The sequence below is a fragment of the Bos taurus genome, chromosome 10, assembly GCF_002263795.3.
Source record: "Bos taurus isolate L1 Dominette 01449 registration number 42190680 breed Hereford chromosome 10, ARS-UCD2.0, whole genome shotgun sequence".
In the NCBI taxonomy this organism is placed as follows: domain Eukaryota; kingdom Metazoa; phylum Chordata; class Mammalia; order Artiodactyla; family Bovidae; genus Bos; species Bos taurus.
In genome coordinates this window covers 21,696,017-21,711,399 of record NC_037337.1, presented here as the reverse complement: position 1 = coordinate 21,711,399, position 15,383 = coordinate 21,696,017, and the positions used below count along the sequence as shown (strand labels likewise).

General features: G+C 44.7%; 1 protein-coding gene and 1 non-coding gene across 3 annotated transcripts in view; one reads left to right on the top strand and one right to left on the bottom strand.

Annotated features, from left to right (window-relative positions):
* SLC7A8 (solute carrier family 7 member 8) overlaps positions 1–15,383 on the bottom strand; it is a 53,088-nt gene that overhangs the window by 25,840 nt on the left and 11,865 nt on the right. For both annotated transcript variants that reach the window (XM_005211356.5, NM_001192889.3), the window contains 2 exons: positions 11,895–12,099; positions 10,774–10,925 (listed from right to left, as the gene is read on the bottom strand). In XM_005211356.5, coding sequence (XP_005211413.1) covers positions 10,774–10,925; positions 11,895–12,099 — 357 coding nt within the window. The remainder of the gene's footprint in view (positions 1–10,773; positions 10,926–11,894; positions 12,100–15,383) is intronic.
* LOC112448584 (U6 spliceosomal RNA) lies at positions 4,637–4,742 on the top strand. Its single transcript, XR_003036970.1, has one exon. It is a non-coding gene; the product is annotated as a U6 spliceosomal RNA (small nuclear RNA).

Here is a 15,383-nt window from a genome sequence, read left to right as displayed (position 1 = left end):
AAGCTTTGATTCCAGCTCTGGGGAGGTGCATAGTGGGGCTTCGGAATAGATCTTGCCTACCACGCTACAGCACGTCTTCCCTTCTCCAGCGCTTTTCACCTCGAAGCACCAGCATCATTTTGGAAATCTCAGAAGCCCCTCTAAGGACAGATGTGCTGAGCCTGTGGCAGGGCTTCTCACCTCCAAGGACAAATAAGCAGCGGAGGAGGGGTGCACCCCTATGCTGGAGCTTGTGGACATCCGGATTCACACAGCTCTTCCTGGACACTTCCAGCTGAGCTCCTGCCCATGCTGGCCCACCCCCACCCCTTCCTTTCCTGGCTCCCTCTTACCCTTCCCTCTTATTCTGATCCCTCCCTGCCAGTTGTTGGACCTGAAGTTTCTGCTGAATCACCATCTAGTACTTAGTTCAGCCAAGAAACCCAAACACCCAGCTCAGCAGTTTACAAGAGCTGAGTAATTCTTCAGCATTAGCTAAACATGGCTCCTGAACTGGGGTGGGGGAGAAAAGAAAAACAGAAGACACAGGGAAAGCAGGGGAGACAGAACACACTGTGCTATGCTACCTGGAGGAGCCCCATTTTAGTCCTACCCATTAAAGAATACACAGAAGAACCATGAGAAAAAAGGTCTTCATGATGCAGATAACCACGATGATGCAGATAACCACGATGGTGCAGTCACTCAACTAGAGCCAGACATACTGGAGTGTGAAGTCAAGTAGGCCTTAGGAAGCATTATATGAACAAAGATTAAGTGGAGGTGATGGAATTCCAGCTGAGCTACTTAAAATCCTAAAAGCTGCTGCTGTTAAAGTGCTGCACTCAATATGTCAGCAAATTTGGAAAACTCAGCAATGGCCACAGGATTGGAAAAGGTCAGTTTTCATTCCAATCCCAAAGAAGGGCAATGCCAGAGAAAGTCGAAACTACTGTACAATTGTGCTGATTTCACATGCCAGCAAGGTAATTCTCAAAATCCTTCAAGCTAGGCTTCAGCAGTACCTGAACTGAAAACTTACAGATGTACATGCTGGGTTTAGAAAAGGCAGAGGAACATCTACTTCTGCTTCATTGACTACATGAAACCTTTTCATTGTGTGGATCACAACAAACTGTGGAAAATTCTTAAAGGGATAGGAATACCAGACCACCTTACCTGTCTCCTGAGAAACCTGTATGTAGGTCAAGAGGCAACAGTTAGAACCGGACATGGAAGAACTGACTGGTTCAAAACTGGGAAAGGAGTACATCAAGGCTGTGTATTGTCACCCTGCTTATTTAACTTATATGCAGGTGTGTGTACACATGTGTGCTAAGTCACCTCAGTTGTGTCCAACACTTTGTGACCCTGTGAAATATAGCCCACCAGGCTCCTCAGTTCACGGGATTCTCTAGGCAAGAATACTGGAGTGGGTTGCCATGGCCTCCTCCAGATCTTCCCAACCCAGGGATCGAACCTGAGTCTCCTGCTGCTTCTGCATTGCAGGTGGATTCTTTACTACTGAGCCATAGAGCAAGCCCTAATATGCAGGTACATCATGCAAAATGCCGGACTGAATGAATCACAAGCTGAAATCAAGATTGCCAGGAGAAATATCAAGAACCTCAGATGTGCAGATGATACCACTAATGGCAGAAGTGAAGAGGAACAAAAGAGCCTCCTAATGAGGGTGAAAAAGGAGAGTGAAGCTGGCTTAAAACTCAACATTAAAAAAACAAAGATCATGGCAACTGGTCCCATGACTTCATGGCAACTAGAAGGGGAAAAAGTAGAAGCTGTGACAGATTTTCTTTTTCTGGGCTCCAAAATCAATGCAGACGGGGACAGCAGCAACGAGATTAAAAGACCCTTGCTCCTTGGAAGGAAAGCTATGACAAACTTAGATAGCATATTAAAAAGCAAAAATATCACTTTGCTGACAAAGGTCCATATAGTCAAAGCTGCTATGGTTTTTCCAGTAGTCATATATGAACGTGACAGTTGGTCGGTAAGTCCCTTGGACTGCAAGATCAAACCAGTCAATCCTAAAGGAAATCAACCCTGAATATTCATTGGAAGGACTGATGCTGAAGCTGAAGCTTTGGCCACCTGATGTAAAGTGCTGACTCATTTGAGAAAGACCTTGATGCCGGAAAAGATTGAAGGCAAAAGGAGAAAGGGGAGGGAGAGGATGAGATAGTTATCTAGCATCACTGACTCATTGGACAAGAATTTGAGCAAACTCCAGGAAATAGTGAAGGACAGGGGATTCTGGTGTGCTGCAATCCGAGTGGTCAAAAAGAGCTGGACATGACTTAGCAACTGAATAACAACATTACAAGACATCCCTCCTGGCCTCCAGCCTCCATGACTGAATAACAACATTACAAGAATCTGCCCTCCAGTGCAAGGGACACAGGTTCGATTCCTGGTCGAGGAACTAAGGTCTCACACTGTGGGGCTACTGAGCCTGAGAGCTCTCGAGCAAGTACACTGCAAATATTGGAGCCTGTGTGCTCTACAGCCCGTACTCTGCAACAAGAGAAGTTTGCGTACTGCAATGAGAAGCTCTGGTGCGCCACAGCTAGAGAATAGCCCTTGGGCCACAATGAAGAGTTCGTGTGCCACAACCAAGACCCAGAGCAGCCAAACTGAAAATAAATAAATGAGTTCTAAAAACTCATTACTTTTCCAGCCCAGGCCTGAAAAATTCAAGCTATTTCATACCCCAATTCTCAGGGCCAAGAACAGTATGGGGTACATCATGGCCCTTGATAAATATTTGCTAAAGGAACAAAGGATTGTGATTCTCATTTATATAAGGCTGCCCCAAGGTCTCAGTCCCCTTCTGTTGTTCCAGAGAAGGCTTTTGAGCAACATCCTGGGTGGATTAACGCCCCAAAGGAAAACTTCCAACCAAAGACCCATTCAGCATCTCAGGGATTTGGCAAGGATGTGGAAGACAGAAATAGAACACACTGTAAACTGCTCATCACAAATGCTGGAGACAGTTAAGTAGAAACATATTTCATTTGAAACATTTTTAATTTTGATTTGTAGATAAACTGTATTTCTCCGGCTTAGCCGTCAGTCAGTCACATGGCCAGCCGACTCTGCTTCTACCTCTTCCTTGTTTTTGTCACCTTGTAACTTTGTTTTTATTTTGGGCCACCACCTATTTGGCCTGGAAAAATGCTTAGCCTGCTGACTTATCTCCCTGCCTCAAGTGTCATGCTCTTTTCTTCACTCAAATGTGGATCTAATCACGTTTACTCCTCTGCACAAAATCCTTCAGTGGTTCCTTGGATGTAGACTGCTCTTCTCTGCACGATACCTAAGGTCCTTTAAGATCTGGGTCATGCACATGAAAATCTGGCTCATGCGCACCTCTTCTGCCCTATCTCCTGTCTCTCTCCTAGGCTCTACCCATACAAAAGAACTCTCTTTTCTCCAAGGACTCGTTGGTTTCTCGACCCCAAGTCTTGACTATGCTCTTCCGCCTACTCACTGTTCTATTGTATGCCCAGATGGAGGCCGTGGGTTTATCCTCCTAGACTTAGCTCAACCTGGAAGCCTTCCCCGGCGCCCCTCTACCAACTCTGAAGCAGCTTTCTCTGTGTGGTACACACTTTTGTCATCATACTATATTGTAACTATTTGTAATTCCATCTTTTCGCTAACCTTTAATATCTTCCAAGATTCTGTATAAATAAAGTCACTCAAGATAGGAGCTCAATGTGATGATTAACTGATGGATTTGCAGTTTCTTTTTTTCTTGGAAATCCATGTGAACATGATTTGTTCCATCTGCCAGAAATCCAGTTAGGTGGGTTTTGTATTATTATACCCAGTTCATGGCTGAAATTTTAGATTGGGACTGTGAGGTCTCTGTGTCTGTTTATCTATTTGTATATGTCTATATGGGGCTTCCCCAGTGGCTCAATGATAAAGAATCTGCCTGCCATGCAGGAGACGGGGTTTCGATCCCTGGGTCAGGAAGATCCCCTGGAGGAGGGTATGGCAACCCACTCCAGTATTCTTGCCTGGAGAACCTCATGAACAGAGGAACCTGGCAGGCTGTCATCCATAGGGTCACAAAGAATCAGATATGACTGATGCGACTTAGCACACATGCATGCACATATGTCTATACACATATGTTATAGATGTGTGGTATTTTCTACCTCCAAATGGTATTGCCAAAATTAGTTTGTAAAAGAGCTCTATTTAACTGACTTAAAGAAAATCAGGTGCTTATTTAAGTTCTCAGAAATATAATAGAAACTAGCCCTAATGAATTTCAGCTTCATGTGACCTGGGAAAATACTCAGTATTAAAGCTAGTCTGTCAGTTTAATTAATACAGACATGTCTTTAGAGTTATCAAAATTAAGAATAATCTTTCGTTGTACCTAAGTTACTACAGATCAAAGATGATCATGTTACCTCTGTTACAAAATTGGTCAGCAAGAAAAATAACTTGAGATGATGATTGACTTTGTCTAATGTCTCATCAAGTTTTTATGAGTAATTTAAACATTAATTGTTGGAAACAACTAAATTAAATAAATGTAAATAGGACAAGAGTTTTTAGATAAACTCTTCAATGATTTTTTTATGTTTTATGGTGTGCCTACTTAAAAACAGTTTGTCTAGTGCTTGCCTTGGCAGCACATATACTAAAACCGGAATAATACAGAGAAAATTAGCATGGCCCTTGTGCTAGGATGACCAAAAAAAAAAAAGTTTCTCCAAATCTTTTAGTAATTTAAAACTTTGGAGTTTTGCTAAGTTAAATGATAGGGCTTCACTGAATGTCTTTATCACTTCCAAGTAAGATAAAATACTGAAACATTAACTGCTAAACTAGTCTAAATCTTCTGTCTTATTACAGAAACACTAAAGAGGTTTGTGTTTATTAAAAACATGTCTTGTACCACATTGGAAAAAAGCATTATATTATGAGGTAATGTATGTTTTTAGAAATTATGGTATGCATTCATGAGTTTGCCAGTCCAAAAAAGTAAACAGAACAAAACACTGTTATAACAGTTTACAATTGCTTAACAAAGATGAAACAGTTATCTTTTTTTTTCTCCCTATCTGATGTCTCCAGTATGTGGAAAGTCAATGAGTATTCTTATTTTCATGGCAATATAGCTAACTGTATAAGTTCAATAAGAATCTGTTCTCCCTATAACATGATACAATTAGAAACATTGGTTACATTACCAGGGCTTTGACTGGATTGTCAGATTTGAGAGAGACACGCATAGAATTAGATACGACCAGACAGCTTTAAAGAACTAAGATTGACTTCGTGGAGCCATAAAGCTCTTTGGAAAGACAAGCTGGTACCATGACTTCAGGGTTCCCATCAGCTTTACCTGGTGAGTAAGAAAGATTCCTTCTTGGCAGGTGCAAGAATCTCAGGATAATTTTAGGAACCTCAAGGAGACAAAAATTCACCCAAATTCATAGGTATTACAGGTGAATCTAATGTTATGTTCAGTGTGGCTCTCTGGTCCTGAGAGGCAATTAAAAGTTCAATCTGGTGATTCCTTATGAAAAAGTTCCGGCAAAGCATGCTTTTAAAAGCCTGGACTTATGAAATAATCAGGCAAAGTTTAATAAAACTAAATTTATTTTACAAACAAGTTAGTCTTAATTTGGCTATCTTTGGTAAAGATGAAGGTGATTTTAGAGAGAGAAAAAAACTTACGTTCAATAGAAACTATAATACATATTTATGGACATTAGAATCTAATTCTGTTAATCACTTTTGAGGTTTTGTTTTTCTACCTGTAAACTGGACTAGATCCTGAATTCTTCTAGTTTCCTCAAATATTTGGCTATAACTCCCCAAGTAAGGTTTTCAATTTTTCTCTCATTTCTGACTTGAAATCACTGAGAACCAAAGCTGTTGTTTTCTTGAAGATTATGAACTGGAACTGAACAGCCTGATATACACTTAAGAGAGCTCACATTTAGATAGTCTTTGTGCCTGTTGCTTTGCAAGTCATTCAGGAAGTTTACCTGAATACCAGATGACATCACCAGAGACATTTCAACCAGCAAAAGATGCTTAAAACCTAACCTCTAGAAGTCTCAGCTGGTGACTCTCAGGATTCAGACACTGGGTTTATAATTTGCTCCAGCCATCAATCTCTTTTCTTCTTTGTCTCCATAGAAATGCCTCTTATTAAATACCTGGTTGCTTATACTCTGTAGGCCTAACTTTCAGTGCCCACCTATATTGCTGCCTCCTGACATTAGTAACTGAACTGACCTACTGTTAGGATTAAGAGATTGGTTCAATGAGATATAAAGCAGTCTGTCAACTCTGGACTGTGAAATTTCTAGAGAAAGTTTCAAAGGCAAGACTGTAGGGGACCAAGATGTGCCACCCTAAAATGTCTCTGGCATGCAGATTAGTTCAAGCTGCAAAATGATCAAGGCCCACAAGACCCAGGAAGAAATTCTGCCCTTCCCCACAACTGCTTAAAAATACTTTAGAGAGAGGACTGTTCTTGGAACATCATCACATCATCACCATCACCAGAGATCCTGTAAAATACAGGCTGGGTGAGGGGGAGATTAGAGATTAGAGTCCACTTTCTGTTCCATTGTCTCCACCACCCCCAGCAAACATTTACTTTTCATTTTCATGTCAATTACCTTCCTCCCTTTGAAGTCCTAAACTTTTATACCAACATTCTCTTTTGTACCATCTTCAGGTATTACCATCAGGTAAATACCATCCTCAGCTAAAGTGAGGGTTTTGGCCATTTGGGCATATACTCACTTTTTCTGGATTTCTTCTAAGTATACATGTTAGTAAACTTTTGTTTGATTTTTTTCTTTTTAATCTGTCTCATGTCAATTTGGGCTTCCCAAGTGACACTGGTGGTAAAGAACCCGCCTGCTAATGCAGATGTAAGAGACATGGGTTTGGTCCCTGGCTCAGGAAGATCCCCTGGAGGAGGGCATGGCAATCCACTCCAGTATTCTTGCTTGGAGAATCCCATGGACAGAGGAGCCTAGAGGGCTACAGTCCTTGGAATCGCAAAGAGTCGGACAGGACTGAAGCGAATTAGCATGCAGCACGCATGTCAATTTAATTCTTAGACTAGCCCGAAGAACCTGGATCGGTAGGAAATTTTCTTCCTTTCCAACACTCCCAAGGCTGATGAGACACTCATAAGCTTTGGGGACCAGAGAAGGGCAAGAAGGCAACCCTGTCCAGTTAACAGAGGTGATGTGTATAGTGCATGGGGATAAGACGTTTAGGGCTGGAGAATATGAAACCTCAAAGGAAAACGAACTGAGAAAAAGGGATTTAGAAGTTAGGAAGGACCGCTGAATCTTCTCATGTCAAGGGAATAATTTGCAAGAGATTTTCAAAACAACACACGCAAGTATCTATCAAAGCATCTGGAAACTTTCTGAAGAGGAATCGCAAAGCAACTGAGGGTTAAAAGTAATACCAACAGTGAAAAGCCCTTAACCTTTCAAATCACTCAAGAAAGAAGGATGAGAAATCTGAAGCTCTGGAAAACTAGCTTCTCAGGAATCACAACAGACAGACAGAAAACAAGATAAGAAGTTTTTTTGTTTCTTTTGCTTGTGAAATGCATGCAAGTTACACTTTTCTCCTCAGGGGGAAAAAGGAGAAGGAGTTTCTTTTGTACAAGGCATTCAGGAAGAGGGGGACTTGAATGAGAAGAAAAGATTCCAATTCAGACGCGGCATGTAACCCCAGCCCCAAAAGAGAGGAAGGAGATCTGGAGCTGCCTGAGTAAAAGGTGGCCCAGTCCCCAAGAGAGAGGGGACAAACAAATCCTGAAGGAAAAACCACAGTTAGGGAGGAGGATGTACAAATGAGGTACCTTAGAACACATTCCTTCTGTGTCACTGGGACCACTTTGTTTATAACTAGGGACTCAGGTAGTAGCCACCGAATGTGGCTAAACAAAGAAAAACACAAGCTGCAGAAGTAACCTGTCAAAATGTATGTCTGTACACTCACATGTGAGCGTTGAGAGATGCATTTTACTTAGAATTATAAGGATACCTGTCCACTGTTACCAGGGCTTTTGGGCAGAGGAGAGGGGTAATGACAAGAGGAGTCTTTCCTGGTCAACTCTCTTTATATACTGAGTCTTTTACTTTGAGAATATGGTCATTTACTTATAAAATAAGAAATGAAGAAAAGAGGGAAGGAAGGAAGGCAAGAGAGAAAAATAACCAAGGAAATCACAAAAGGAAGGTACCAAAACCAAGTTTTAATCCCTCCCATTCTCCTAACTCCCTCCTCCCACTGATATGCTTGCTCTGGAGAAGGGAGAAAGGCTTTTCATTTAATTAAAATATACAAGATTTTCTTTTTTTACTGCCTGGTGGCTAGGGATATTCTGCTGACTTAGCAGTGAATAATCAGCTTTGACCTAAATAATAGAGTAACTCAAAGTGGCAGTTGCAGTTGCATAAGCTTGAGCCAAATCTGCAGTTTCTTCTCTCTCCCTCTCCTCCCCCCATCACTCCCTCCAGGCTCTGAGCAGGCAAGCCAGTTACAGCAAATTCTTTCCACCTTTCCAGCTCTGGTCATTCCTTCCATCATTTCTCACCCGATCTTTTCCAAAACTCTAGTGTGTCTTTGTGCAAGGAGTCACCCACCTAGCCTTAGTGAGTTTGGGGAATGCAAAGAAAGCAGTGGGGTCTGGCTGCCTGAGGAACTCTGCTCTTTCTCTCCAAGGGAACAGGCTGAACAGTCTCAGGGTTCTTGACTTCTAGATGAAGGGTAAGGGTGGCCTTTAGTCTGAGACACTTAAGCAGTATCAGCAGAAAAAAGGAAGCCATGTCTGTGTGTACAGACGCTGATACAGCAGTGGCCAGCACTCTGTGGTCCCCCTTCCCACCCCCACTAACCTGTCTGATGGCAGAAACAGCCACTGTTCCCACATTCCCACACCCTCTTCCCCCTCCTCTTACCTCCCGCAGTTCCAGATCCAGCCAGCAAGCAAGGACCAAATGACTATGCTTGTGACTACCCTCAGTGACTAAATAGGACCACGAGTTGCCCCACACTGTGGTACGAACACTCTTGTCTCAGGCAGTCCTTGTCACAGCAACCTACAGCACATGTGTGCTTGCACCCCCATCTCACAGGAGGCAGCTGGTGACCTGGTCAAGCGCTGGCTGCAGTTAGAAAGTGGTGTGGAGATGCAGGCTCAGGCAGCATGGTTTTGGATCCCACATTCCTCTGCCTCCAAATTAACGAGCACAATGAATATGCTCCAAACAAGTACGCTGACCTCACAATAACACTCGCCTAGATGTGGAGTCTATTCCAGGGCTGAACACCACTGCCAAAGTGGGCACACCTGCCAAGAAGATCACCACTCAGGTCCCACCCCAGCCCCAGGGTGGGTGAGTGACCCCTCCTTCCCCTTCCCACCAGCAGGACAGAAGGAAGTGTCAAGACCTGGGAAAGAGTATGACCAGGATGGTCAATGCCCTGAGCTGAGTGATGTGTGTTGGAAGGTATGGGAAGGCAGGGACAAAGCGGACTCTGGAAGAGGAACCTCTGAAATAGTCCAAATATTTACTTTAGAAATTAGGTATTTTTGGTTAAAAGATATAACATATCCCAATCCATTGAGATCCCTGATGATCAGAGATTAAGTGTTGAGACTTCTGGAAATACAGATTGCCAAGCTTCTCTATAAAACCTCTCTAAGAAGCTTCCCTGGTGGTCCAGTGGTTAAGACTCTGCACTTCCAATGGAGGGGTCATGGGTTCAATCCCTGGTTGGGAAAGTTCTGCATACTGCGTAGCACAACCAGAAAAAAAAAGCCTCTCTAACCTACTGCAGCTCATAGCGACCTTTTCCCCTTCTCAGATTTTTTGCTGCAATTGAATTCCAATCATGGAATCTGCCTATGACTTTTCTACCTAGTTAGAAAATTCATGACAGGTGGAGAGCATGGATGTGGCATTTGTTTTCTCCCAACTCACACCTGTACACTCTCCTCACAGAGAGGTTTAAGATGTGAGCTGGCAGGTGGAGGCAGAGGTGGAGAGGCCAGAAAAGTCTTCCCAAGAGCGGCAGTGAGCCTCCAGCATGGTGCGTGTGCTGGAAAGAGAAGGAACAATCTTGGCTAATTCACTTGCCTGGCTCCACTTCCTTTTCTGCTCAAGGAAAATGTAACACTAGCCCAGCTTACCTTATGGATTTGTTGTGAGGCTTGGATCAGATAACACATATGAAAGTGCTTCATATATAAGTAAACCCTGCCAGTGAAAAGTATAGTTCTTCTGAACAGCTAATTTTCTTCTTTTTAAAAAAACAAATAATCATATATGGAGGGCTTCCCAGGTGGTGCCAGTGGTAAAGAACCCGCCTGCCAATGCAGGAGACATAAGAAACACGGGTTTGACCCCTGGGTTGGGAAGATCCCCTGGAGGAGGGCATGGCCACTCACTCCAGTATTCTTGCCTGAGAAATGCCATGGACAGAGGAGCCTGGTGGGACTAGTAAAAAGTCAGACACGACTGAAGCAACTTAGCATAACACAATTATATGTGGAATCCATTTGTCCACAGCAGGCATATTGGAAATTGAAAAGTAACAAGGCATAAAAACAAAAGGAGCAGAGGAAAATAAAGAAATATATAAATAAAAGGAGAAGAGGAAAAAAATAACTAAAAGGAGAGGAAAGAAAGAGGGAGAGAATGGAGAACCAGATCATGAGGAAGACACTGTCCTCAGCGAGGCCCAGATGGTACTTACATAAGCAGAGGGCAGCGAGGAGGCGAAGGCCAGACTCTGGGGGGAAGCAGGTGGGGAAGAGCGGCTGCAGCACGTAGTTGGAAAAGGTGAGGGCGATGACAGCCTGGTTGGTGGGGTAGATTACCAGCACCGCGATCCACAGCCTCAGGAACCTGCGGGGGAACCAGATGGAACTTGAGCCAAGATAGGAATTAAGACCCCCGGCCCCACCGCCAGGCATGGCAGGGATTCAGAAGCCATCAGGGGAAGTCTGGGCAAGTCATCGAGCAGTGTTAAGAGAGGCAGGTGGGCTAAAGGGATGCTTTTCCTTGTTGTTTTCTGGGATGCTGAGGAGCCCAGCCCCTGTCTGAACGAGACACCCAGCTCTCTGTACTGACAGTAAATTGGTTTAACTAGTTCCAACCAGCGTCTTAGTGTTCCTTCTCTCCTCCTGCTCCTTTCATCGTTTCATCATCTCTTCTCTACCACTCTGGCCCCCAGAAGCCACTGGTGGAAAAGAAAATCTGCAACCCCAGAATCTTCACAGTCGGGGTGTGCTAAGGGTGTGGCCAGTTGAATGAGTATTAAGTGGGTGCACTGAGTGGAGTTTGAAGAAGTGTCCTCCATACCCTTGGGCTCCTTGGTTAGAATTGAGCTCTTCAGTATCTGGGCTGTGGGGGCTGAGAAAATCAGGGACACCACCTACTTATTTTTCAGGATAAAAGGGCTTTGTTTTTGTGATGTGCTTTCCCTGGGCATCTCTAATCACAGTTGTCATTCAGTTCTACTTGTTCTCACTCATACAATCTTGCTCTCTAAGGTCAACAGAGATTAAGGGAATTCCCTGGTGGTTCAGTGGTTAGGACTCCACACTTTCACTGCCAAGGGCCCAGGTTCGATCCCTGGTCTGGGAACTGAGATCCCACAAGCCACAAGGTGCAGTAAAACAGAACAAACAAAAACCCTAAACAGAGGTTAAAACTACAGCCCGGTTCCTCTGCCACTCTGAGGGGGATCAAGGGGACACAGGCTGAACTGGCAACCATGACGTGGAGGAACCCCAAGCTCGCACCCTCCTCAGCACACTGGACAGCCCTGGCCTTGGCTTCCCAGACCACTTAGTCCCCCCACTATTCTCTTACCCGGCCAGGCCTCCAAAGATGTCCTTGACATAGGAGTAGTCACCTCCAGATTTGGGGATGGTGACCCCGAGCTCAGCATAGCACAGGGCTCCCACAACTGTGATAAGGCCTGTCACGATCCAGATGATGAGAGCCAGGCCCACAGAGCCGGCATTCTCTAGCACACCTTTGGGCGAGACGAAGATTCCAGAGCCGATGATGTTCCCTGTGAAAGGCATCAAGAGTAGTGGGGAGACGAGGGAGTCAGTACAGTTGGCAGACCCCGGCACGGTGGAGGCGGTCTCACCTTTGATCTTAGGCAAAATGCCTTTGGGATGCACAGATCCCCTCCGGGCAGGTATATCTAGCAATAATTCTCCTTAGCAGGGGAAAGACCAGCAGACAATGGACATGGAGGTCAGGAACTGGTCGGGTATTTTATATGCGTCACGTAAGCATCAGGACAAGCCGATGGAGTCAGACATCATTTCTCTCATTTTACAGAGGAAAGTGAATTGCCTAAGTCGACACAGTAGTAAATGGTAGTGCAAATTTAACTTCCAGGGCGCTCCGACTGGGCCAAATGTAGTCTAACCAGACTGGTGACAAATGCCTTACTTAAGGCTGGCTGGAAAAGGAAAAGCTGTAAAATGGGCAGTTAGAAAGCTTTAAAAATGAGCTGAAGGGTAATACCTTTGGACAGACTGTGGTCATACCCCGTGTCTGGGGGTTTCCAAGACCCACAAGTATGGACAGCACTCCTGGAGGCTGGCCTCTACCCCAGACACAATAGCCCCACCCTTGGTGAGGAGCATGAAATAACCCTAAAAAAAAACAGCTCTTGTAGTTTAGGAGTTGTTTGTCGGGATGCAATATGTGCAAAGCTCTATATTCTTCCAAAGGTCATTCCCCTCCACTGTTTCATGTGCCTCTCACAACAACTTCACAGAATTCAGGAGGAGAAAGGGCAGGTGTTCCTATTTCACAAACCAAGAGACTAAGACACAGAGGGGTTAAGTGGCTTTCTCCAAATTCCACAGCTACTGATGGGTAAAATTGGATCTAGAAGTCAGTCTCCTGATGCTTAATCCAAGGGTTCTTTCCACTAATCCACATCGGTTCTGTGTATAAGGGGTTAGTCCGCTTGCGACAGGTGAGGCTGGCCCCAGGGACTGAATGTTGGCTGCTGGGATGTGTGTGTGCACAAGGGAGGAACAGGAGTGTGGGGGCAGCTCCTGGGACGTTTCTTCCCAAGCTCTCCATTGTCCATATCTTACGATTCCAGGGGTCAGGGTACAAGGGTCAGGTGCTTTGAAAGCTCCCTCTTCCTCTTCATGCCCCACCCCACTGTACCAATGACAGCCTGAGGGAAGAAGCAGACACTAAATGGATTCAAGTCAAAATGCAGAGCTGGAGTACTGGAGGCCAGTTGGATTTGACTGTTCTGAATTCCTACCATCTCTCTTTAGTGGTCTGGAACCAGTTCTGGACAGATCGAGATGCAGACTATGGGATTTTATGCTCAAATTAAAAAAAACTGACTTTTAGATCTCAATCACAGCTCAGCCTCAATCCAGTCCTGAAAACTTTCACTTCTAAACCAAAATTCAATTTTTAATTCCAGACTGTGCATCCAGGTTATTTTAGTCAAAGGGGAAGAGAATATTCTCATCCTGAAAGCAGTAATATTTCATTCTTTTGGGATGTAGAATATGCTGCCCCTTTTCAGACTAAAGAACTGCTCCTTGAGATGAGTAACGAGACAGGGGAGGGGCCAGGAGGAGCCTAGGAGCAGCTACAAGCAGGGAGACTGAAATACCAAACTGGAGAGCCTAGGGACACAGCTAGATTGAAACGCAAAGATGGCACATTTATGACTCAAACAGGCCTTTTTTCTCCTAGTGTTAAGCCATTCCAACAGAACAGGGCTACACAGAGAAGTGAAGCTAAAAGAAGAAACAATCCCTCATGTTTAAATTTGTGATCTAAACATCAGGCAAAGAGATACAGAAAAATGAAATCCTGGGTGCCCCCAGTTCTTAAAGGCTTTTCCTTTTTTGGTATTTTTTTTTTTTAAGTTCGAGGCTTGGAATGAGAAGCTACCTCTCAACCCCCTTCTCAACTCATCTCCCATGTGTGCTGTGCATGAATGCTGGGTCAGCAGAGACTAAAGGGCCTCCTGGTAGCATCCTAGGACAGTCATCGTCAAACGACCCTTCACCTGCCACAGTGAACGTGAGATGGGGTTGCTGATAGTGCTAAAAGTAACACTAAACTCCTTGCCTGGCAGGAATTTATCAGAACAGTCATCTGTAGGGCGTTTTAAAGCCAGCCAAGAAGAGAGCAATAGAAGGTTATAAAACTAGCTCAAAGACTTGAAAAAGTAATCAGTATGGGACAAAAACAGGGTTTGACTCTGGTTTTTAAGATGCCGAAAGGGGTCGTGGGGCGATAGTCAGGAATTTCTCAGCACCAGGAAAAGGCTGTGGATGTTACTGAAAAGATCTCATTTTCTCAGTAATGAAGAATGTTCAAGTTCTACTTCAGGGGTGTTAGAAAACACCCCGGTGGAGATGAGTGAACATTTGGTTCTCCTGTTTTGCTCTGACATTTCCAGAGCACGTGCCCCATCCTGTCATCCCAGGTGGAGGGTGGGCGGGCCAAGACCAACAGCCCTTTCTGGGTGTCTGACCACTTCCTGTCTCCACTGATTCTTGGATAATGTGTCCTTCCATGGAGCTGTATAGCAGATGGTGAGGCTTGGCACTGGGACAAGAGTTCTCCCCGTCAACCATCTTGATTTTGACCAAATTAAAATGACAAAGATAAAAGTGGGAGAAAAAAAAAATAAAGACTTTCTTGGCTGTCCAGTGGTTAAGACTCCATGCTTCCACAGCAGGGGGTATGGGTTTGATCCCTGGTTGCTGCTGCTAAGTCGCGTCAGTTGTGTCCGACTCTGTGCGACCCCATAGACAGCAGCCCACCAGGCTCCCGTCCCTGGGATTCTCCAGGCAAGAATACCGGAGTAGGTTGCCATTTCCTTCTCCAGTGCGTGAAAGTGAATAGTGAAAGTGAAGCCGTTCAGTCGTATCTGACTCTTCGAGACCCCATGGACTGCAGCCTACCAGGCTCCTCCGTCCATCAGATTTCCCAGGCAAGAGTACTGGAGTGGGCCGCCAGTGCCTTCTCCGTGATCCCTGGTTGGGGAACTAAAATGCCAAATGTCTCACAGTATGGCCAAAAAATTTGGGGGGCTTCCCTAGTGGCCCAGTGGTAAAAGAATACACTTGCCAATGAAGGAGACACGGGTTCGATCTCTGATCCAGGAAGATCCCACATGCCTCTAAGCCCGTGCACCACAATTATCAAGCCTGTGCTCCAGAGCCCAGGAGCCACAACTACTGAGTCCACATGCTGAAACTATTGAAGCCCACGTGCCCTAGAGCCCATGCCTCACTAGAGAAGAGCCCATGCAGCAACGAAGACCCAGCACAGTGAAAAGTAAAATTT